This window comes from Aptenodytes forsteri, unplaced genomic scaffold (genome assembly GCF_000699145.1).
Source record: "Aptenodytes forsteri isolate BGI_AS27 unplaced genomic scaffold, ASM69914v1 Scaffold360, whole genome shotgun sequence".
In the NCBI taxonomy this organism is placed as follows: domain Eukaryota; kingdom Metazoa; phylum Chordata; class Aves; order Sphenisciformes; family Spheniscidae; genus Aptenodytes; species Aptenodytes forsteri.
In genome coordinates, this window is record NW_008796109.1 from 1,059,937 (window position 1) to 1,068,997 (window position 9,061).

General features: G+C 37.4%; 1 protein-coding gene across 1 annotated transcript in view; it reads left to right on the forward strand.

Moving 5' to 3' along the window:
• CFAP54 (cilia and flagella associated protein 54) overlaps nt 1-9,061 on the forward strand; it is a 162,708-nt gene that overhangs the window by 117,874 nt on the left and 35,773 nt on the right. Inside the window, 4 exon segments of the mRNA XM_019474036.1 lie at nt 662-728; nt 3,349-3,531; nt 5,714-5,800; nt 6,823-6,945. Of these exon segments, the coding sequence (XP_019329581.1) occupies nt 662-728; nt 3,349-3,531; nt 5,714-5,800; nt 6,823-6,945 (460 nt within the window).

The following is a 9,061-nucleotide window of genomic DNA, read 5'->3' on the forward strand; positions in this document are numbered from 1 at the left end:
CCAGGATGCTATTGGCCTTCTTGGCCACCTGGGCACACTGCTGCTCATATTCAGCCAGCTGTCGACCAGCACCCCTAGCTCCTTTTCCGCCAGGCAGAAACATCTTTCCCTTGAGTTGCTCTTTCTAGAGCAACTTAGTCTCAGGCTGTAAAATGCAGATTAAAGGATTCTAATATTGTATTAAAGATTTCTAATATTGTAGATCAGAGGAGTACCCCGCTACCAGGATGGTTTAAAGCTCTGATGAGGTACTGTGTGGGATTCATTTAATCTAGCTAGACACCTACCATGTGAAAGTCCACATGTGCTAGTTATCTCAGGCTTCCTTTATGGAAAGCAATACACTTTAAGGTGTGAGTTGCTTGACCTGCTTTGTCTTTCTAGCTTTGTATGAGATGAATTTTGCACTTAGATTGCCTGTTTCTCTCCTTTAACTTTAAAGAGAATCTAGACAACTTCCTTTGTCTAGGTACGTCTTTGGTCAAATGCTTCTTTCTTTGCATGGCATGGCTGAGCACCTACCTACAGAACAGGCGGCTGTTTTCCAATATGGAAAACATCTAGATTGTGTTAGTATCATTATTATACTAGATAAAAAAAGAGTTTGAATAATTTATATTGATGGGCACATTCATATTTCTTATTATTTGTTGTACTTTAGGTATATAACAACATCAAAGATGAGAGTAAGAACTAAATACTGCTATTTTTCTGCTATACTTTTTAAGGTAAGAATACAATTTCAGTTAGAATTCATGAAGTTGACAAATTGCTTCTGAAATTTAAATCTCAATAACCCTCTATTAAAATATTTCTCTTTTCATTTTGATTGTAAAGGAAAACTGGAGATCAGAGGTAGTTGACAATTTATGCACATTAGATTAGATGTTTTTATTCTCTGTTTTTTAACATTATTCCTGTATTATAGCCTAAAAATTATCACTTCAATGAGAGGCTAGTGTCTTGGAGAAATAATGAAATACTGAAAAGTGAAGATGGCTAAAATATTTGGCAGTCAAATATATTTTTCTTCTCTTGAAGTGTTCTGCTCAGGAAGAGCTGGATGGCATCAACAATAGCAGAGTGCGCTCTGTCAGATCTGTACAGAGTCTTCACAGACTGTCATAAATTTTCAACTAGGAGGACAGACTCTTTAGAAAAGAAAATTTTTGAATCTTTTTTAGCATTGAAAGATATTGGTTTGTAATACTAAAATCTTAGCTCTATAAGAAGTTTGCTGTAAAAATAGTGGATAGTCAAAATTACTCAGTTTCATTTACAAAGAAAATAAGATCATTAAAATTAAGTTTGAAAACTTTCAGAAACCATCTATAGAGGAAAAAGAGTTTCAGTTTACTTTCAAAAGGAAGTTTTAAGGTACCAGTAACAAAAGTGATATAGGAAAAAGAACTGCAAGTATTCTGCCAGTCATACTCCCTTGGGATCGATGCTTACTCATCGCAGTGCAGCATCAGGAAGTTAGTTGGCTTCTTCCAAAACAAACCAATGCCACTTTCTAACGTCTTGTGCCAGCCATGGCTGTGACTGTGTGACCTGTGCTAGGCCACATTTAAAACCTCGTTAAGTTCAGCAAAGGGAGAACAAGTTGAAGAAACAAAGGTAAAAGAGAATTTTGACTAGCTTCTAGCACTGTAATTGCTGGTGGTACAGAGCTGAACAGTTTTGATTCCTCCTTTTGACAGAAATAGTAGTAAGCATTTGTTCCAGTTGTATAATGGTAGAAATAATTGTGACTTGACTGAAGTGGGTCTGATATTAATTGGGATAGGAGCAGCTTGCAGGGTGAGTGTCTTGAAAAATATAATCAATTACTGTCACTGTACCTTGCGAAGTTCAAGCCCATAATTTGTTCCTTGATTTGGAAAGCTTTTATAACCTGATTTAAATTCCACCTCTGGTATAGGCTTTAGGCTTGTTAATATCTCAGATCTGAGTATGTAAATGCATATTTCTCTAGCATATCATTGCTAATTACAACAAGATAAATGCATTTGGGAAGGAATATCCAACATCAGAGACAATGTTAGCACTCCTCCCTTTTTAAAGGAGGAACATTTAAGTTAGTTCCTTAAAGTTCACATCAGTTTTAAGTTATATGATTTAAGGTGCTAGCTGACCTAGTTAAAGGTGGAACTAGGGTGGAACTAGCTTTTAACTGGCCTTAAAATCAGCAACTCTCCCAGAAATGATGGCTGAGGTGATGGCGGGGCAAGGACTTAAAGCTAAGTAAAATCAAGCTAGCTTTCTTAGCTTGTGGGGAAAATAAAAAGATTTTTCTTCTTATGGAAGACATTTTCCATGAAACGTCTTTGGACTGGTAAAGAAATGTTGGAACACATCCCCTGAATCATCTCAACAAATTTTTCCTATGCATTTTCCTTGATTATGGAGATGTTTGAATAAATTATTAAGTTCTTTCTGTCTGCTGATCAGAGGCTTATCCTAAGAATTATCTAAGAAGTCTTTGCGAGAACGCGTAGTGATTTATTAGGTTTTTTCCAGTGCTTCCAGATATTTATTTGGGATGCTTTGACTTGCTTTTGATGTTGCTTAGGGACATGGTTTAGTGGGAATGGTGGTGTTGGGTTGATGGTTGGACTCGATGATCTTAGAGGTCTTTTCCAACCTTAATGATTCTATGATTCTATGATTCAGGGTGCATAGAATGTAACTGAAATAAAAGTGTATTTACAAGAAAAGATAATTTTTATTTTCATCCTGTCTTGTGATTGTCTCCAATAACTCGATTTTCCTGTGATATCACAGGCTCTGCAGATATTTTAGGTTTCCAGAAAAAAAATTCTGCTCCAAAGACCTTACAGTACAAACATTTTCCACAGTGCATTCTGAATCAAGCTCACAGCTGGCTGGATGGCAAAGTCCACAAATGCAATATATATTGACAGTTGGACTCGATGATCTTAGAGGTCTTTTCCAACCTTAATGATTCTATGATTCTATGACTTGGAATCTGAGAGGAACGCCATTGGCTCTTTAGGAAGATTTTTCATCGCCTGGGGAGTACTTGCTGAGGAATCTTTCATGATTATTTTTCTACACCTAGATTAGTTTTTCTCTTTTGCTTGTTCTATGAAATACTGTCCTTAGACTATTTACAGCCTGTTTTTTTTTCTCCATCAAGTTCACACATAAAGTATTTTTTCTAAAAAGAGTTTTCATGGTTTTGTCTGGAAACAACTGGATACTTAAGACATTGACTGAGTTTCATTTATGAAGTAATTTATGAGTCTCAAGGGTTGGAGTTTTATAGTGTTTCACTAATGCCTATGCATCTGTTCACAAGTAGTTAATTATTATTACTTTCAGACCCTGTTTAAAGCTTCTCTTCCACATCCGACATCTGACTGTGACTTTGCACAATATGAAACAAATATGCTTATTCCTGGTATCGACTTGTTCTCTGATCGCTACAGAGCTGATATCTCTACTGTAGTTGCAAGTCTGAATTTCCTTATGTTTGAACTGCATTGTGCAAAACAAAATTTAATAGTAAGTATTATTTTTATACTCTGGAAATGAATGTTAAGACATCAAGTCTTATTTTTTTGTGTGGGTGTACTTATGAGATACTTCAGAAGCTCTAGCAAAATACCTGTATAGTTAGGTTCTGTGGCACTGAGATAGAGGCAAGGTATAGCTTGCTGCCTACAATTTTTAGAATATACAGGGTACTTCTTTATTCAGGAAGCTGACAATACATGGTCCACTTAGCTTAGGCATTTTAGAGGAAATTTCCTACTATATACGGTTTGAAATACACTGTACTGAGAATTACTTTAAATGCAGTATGTCCAGAATGCTTTCAATAATTTTACTTTCACATTCAGTAAATAGAAGTCCCTTCTTCCTTTCTCCTTCTCACGTTCTCTTATTCCTCTGTATGGAGTGTTTTTACAGCTTCCCTCTTGTGTTGATCATGTGCTTATTTCCTCCATTTAATGACTGACCAGTTCCACTTTAATCCAACTTCTTTCAAAGGTGCAGTCCTGTACATTGGAATAAATAGATTGAATTGCTTACTAGTACTGAAAAAGGTGCAATTCTACCTCTGTTCCTGTTTGGTCCTGTGTGCTCTAACAGATTTTCATGTCAGGCAATTATTGTATACCTCTATAAATCAAATCTCAGCATGACAGAAAACTCCTCAGCAGAAAAAGTAGATAGTTTTCTCCTGCTTTAATGAGTTGAATCCACTTACGGAAAGGTCCTGCAAGTGACAGAGCCAGTGCAAGGGAGAGGAAAAGATCGCGTGGCTGGCGGCAGGGTAGTAAGAAAAGGTTAGGGGGTAGAGATGGAAGAGGAGTTAGAGAGGAGGAGGCCGCAAGATATTACACCTTTTTTGTCAGCAAGTCATTTGTTGGATTGATTTCTTCTGGAACTTCAGGCTAAGTGTCTGTCTTACCTCCTGTTGTTGCTTCTTCCCATCCTGCTTTACTGGAGTTCACTATGTTATTAAGCTTTGTCTAACTGCCCTCACTATGGGAGATCAAGGGAGATAAAGGAGCAGACAGTTACCTGGAGGCAGGGACACTTAATTTGACTGCTTGCTTCATGTGGCCATGCACATTTTTGATTCTTTCTGCACTTGTACCAGCAGAATATAGATCCAGGTCATAGATCACAGTCAAAGCAATTGCAGTTTCAGCAGGATGAGAGCTTCATTTCCACTGAATGCTTGATGTGTGGGAATGTTTTGGATGGTGGGCACTAAGTTGATTTGACACTTAAATCAAAATACATCAAGATTCAAGTTTTATTAAAAATAAAACTTCAAAGACTAATTTTGTTGAACTACTTCAAGTATCAGTTGGAAACTGTGTGGATACAATTAAAACATTTGCCTCAAGCATTTGTAATCCAAATTCAGAAGTATTAAGCTACTTTATGGAAACTGAAAGTGCATTCGACAAAGAAGTAACAATGGTGTTAGCATTTTCCAAGCTCGGGGACATTTTGAAGTGAAGAAAAATGTAAAAGCTGAACAGTAATTAAATTTTGTAAGTTCTTCCATTTTCAATAAACAAATACATCTGTTAGGAAAGAATCTGCTTTTTCTGAAATATTATATAATAATAAATACAGTGTTTGTCTACTTTACTAGAACTCAGTTTTAAAATGTTTTTTTGTTAGTTGCCCCTACAAAAACTTTCAATTTGAAACGAATGCAAAAAAATTTGTCAATAAGCGTCATCACCATCCAGTTTATTTTACAATTGGTATCATTTCACTTAGACAGTTGCAGGACTTCATTGTGTTTATTTTAGAAAGCTTACAGAATTCTATTATTCTGTTACTTATACTGAAAAAATTATGGCATCAAAATGCAGACAGTTTAGAAATGCCTTATATCAACATCTTTCCAGTAGGTTTACTCACTAATGGTATAGTAAAAAAAAAAACCACGTTGAACACAGAGAATAATTTGGCGAAACTTCACTTTCTACATTGTGAATCACATATAAGATAGTATCAGGGGTTACCTTGAGCCAGCTGAAGAAATTTTTAACACATTCATTCTTCACAGAGCATAAGAGAAGTAGTGGTGGTATGTGGCAGTGAAAGCAGTACTCTTTTATTATCTGTATATTTGTAATATATAATTGCAATGTACATTTCTGTAATTGTACCCTTTATGAAATTTATAACTAGATGACCTAATATTTTCCTACAGATTTTACCGTTGTTCACATTATACCAATACTTTGTTTCTGAGATTTGTAAGGACCCAGCTAAATGTATTGAAGGAAGAATCTTCAAGGTAATCAGACTTTCTTTTTATCACAGCACATTGTATTTCAAATCAACTTTTCATTTAAACATTTCGATTTAATATTTCTTCATATATCACTACATATATGAAAAGTAATGCTTTAAAGTTCAGCTGTTTTTTAGTGTTTCTTAGCACAACAGATTGTAGAGTAGGACTACTTTCTAAATGAAATTATAATTTATATTCGAAATGTTAGTAGGATGTAGAGTTATTTATACAGTTTAACTGTTAATGTCCTACAGAGACTGTTAAGTACTTTCATGATTTCTTTCTGCTCTCCATTTAACAAGCATTCTCCTTAAAGATATGATCATAAGATTTTTCCTCTTAGATCAAAACTTTTTACTTGGTAATTTTTATCTTGTTCCACCATTCTTTTAAATGTTTTCTTAATTGCAAAACATAAATTATTTTTGTTCACAATGTTCACTTCAGGATTTGTTATCAGTATTACAGTGGAACCAGGTTGTCAGACTTCTGGGAACAGACTTTTGTCATTTCACTAATGTTTGCTTGTTGGTTTTGTTTTGGATTTTTTTAATCCCTTGGGGTTTTTTTAAAGGAATCTAACTTGTAGTAAGAGTCGAAGTATTATTGGTTTTAGATATTTTCAGGAAATGCTGATATGGCTTAGGGAGAGTAGCTGAGTACTACGAGACTAAGTTGAGTAAAATCTATGAAACAGATTTTGCTAAGGGGCTGATCTTGGACTGACACTCAAAGCTCTCGCCAGATGAATTAAGTTCTTTTCCTTTGTCAGGAGCAAGTTTTTGAAGAATATGTTTTTGGTTTTTTTTAATTTTTGTTTTTAAAAGTGAAAGATGCATCTTTGAGATTTCACTTATTTACTATAAAATGTAAAATATTTCTTTCCATTGAAGAACATTCTCCATCAATGTACTATTCCAGTAGCCAAATCTACTTGAAAATTACCTTTGAATTCATTTTATTTTGAGCAAAAAGAATAATTGAAAATTATTTAAATCAAAGGCTCTGTTATTTTTCCACAGATTAAAGTACTTTCAGATATAGGATTTTTTACGGAGGCCTTTCATGAACTGTCTCTGCTTAACTGTGGAGAGAGAATTCCATGGAAAATACCTGCAGGATACAGAAAAATTGAACAAATGAAGGTAAACACCAGTAAAGTATAACATTGAACTATAACACTCAATTCTCTTTATGAAGCTGCACATACTCCATGTCTGCAAGTTATTACACATTCCTAAAAATTTCCTAAATTTCTTTCAATAGGCGGGTCAAATAGTAGGCATTGAGTGACAATTTATCTCACTGAACAGCAGGAACAAAAATAAATTTTGAAACATACGTGCTGTCTGTTTTATACAGTGGGTAATGTAGATAATACTGTTGAAAAAGTAATGTGTGATTTCATATGTAGACATAAAAAATATGGATAGAGTTCTTGCCCCATTAATGGCAAAATTCCCACTGCCCCAGCCAGGAGCAGGGCAGCTGAGGGGCAGCCGGGGCAGCCCCCAGCCCAAGGCATTGGGCACCTCTGTGGGGCTGGGGACAGGCCGAGGCTGGGCCGTGACAGCAGCCTGCGGGTAGGGGTCAGGATCAGGCCTGGTGAGGAGAACTGGGCTCAGACACAGCCCCAGGATGGCCACACAGGGCCGTGGAGTCTGGCCAAGGCTGGGCCGGGATCTGGGCCCACGGGTGGGCCCGGCGCGGGGGGCCCGTGGCAGGGCAGGGCTGTGGGGAACTGTAGACCCGCTCTGCTGTGGCGTCGCTGGGGCAGGGGCTGATGGCCCTGGGGGTCTGACATGGGGTCCTGGGCTGTAGGCAGGGTGGGGGGAGCCCCAGGAGGTGCTGGGCAGTAAGAGCTTTGGTATCCTCAGAGCGTTGACAGTCATGTCACCCCAGGTCAATCTCTTTGATTTTCTCCATATCTAAAGCCAAGTAGTGATCTTACCTTGATCACTAATGTGCTACAAGGTTATGAAGCTGTTAACAGTTGACCTGGACTTCTTTGTCTTACCTGTGAGTGTACCTGTGCAGGCAGATACAGTCCGGAGCTATTGAGCAAGCCTCCCCCATAACAGTTACGTAGCCTGTCCTTGTTTTCCAAGCACATACCAAAATAATCTAATGAGTTATGCTGGACGGATGTAGTCAAGGTCTCCCTTATCTGAGTGGTGCTTTTGGGTAGGTGTTACCCCATGACAAAGCATGTGTGCCAGCACTAGGGAGCTGAACTGAACGTGTGATAGAAGACTGGTGGGACAGGTAGGGACACCCCTTTTGGCAGCAGCATGGATTTAACTTGATTGTACAGCCACATTCTATACATGCAATAGGATGATATTTCTAATCTGGTGATAATTACAGGCTGGTGCTGAAAGGGGAATTCCTAACCCACCTCCATGACTTCACATTTGCTTCCCTTACCTCGTGTTGTAGACAGTGAAGCTGGGACTGCAGAGCAAATTGAGTTTAATGAGCTGTTTGAAGGGAAATTTCCCCCCTCCCACCTCCCCAAACCCTGAGAGGGAGTTTCCAGCTGACCCATGGCCTGACTGTCCTTTCCCTGCAGCCTCAAAATGGCTATAACCAGCACAGAGCAGCAGTATCTTTTTTGGCAATCGCCAACAAATCAATGTCTAAGCTAATTAATAAGGGACTAATTACAATTACATTTATGATAGAATGTAAAATGTTTACATTTAAAAAACCAGAAATATGGACAAGCACTCCTCCTAGAATAATCTGCAGTGGGTATTAGGTTTTAAATGAAACATGAACTTAATAAAAAGTAAAATTAAAATATTTATCGAAAAAGGTGACCTTTTTAATTTGCCAATGACACTTTCATACTAATTGCATGGGAAGATAAGAAGCTGAAATCCAGTGATTTTCCTCAGAGCACAAGCTACATCACATTCTCGTTAGGTTGAGCCATAAAGAGTTATCAGCATCCTCACTGGAGTTGGTTCTGCAAAGCTTCCCTGTTCATAGCTACAGTAAGGAATGCATTTACTTCTTACTGATGCTAGTCAGGTTAAAATGCATCTTTAAGTCTTTTCCTTAATTTGTATATTGTCTGAAGAGCTCACAGAGTTAAGATGAGGTCTGGTTGATTTGTCACTGTCTTTTTCCAACTGGGTTCACAGGTAAGTGTTCGGGTTATCCTGGTTTTGGCTGGGATAGAGTTAATTTTCTTCCTAGTAGCTGGTACAGTGCTGTGTTTTGGATTTAGTATGAGAATAATGTTGATAACACACC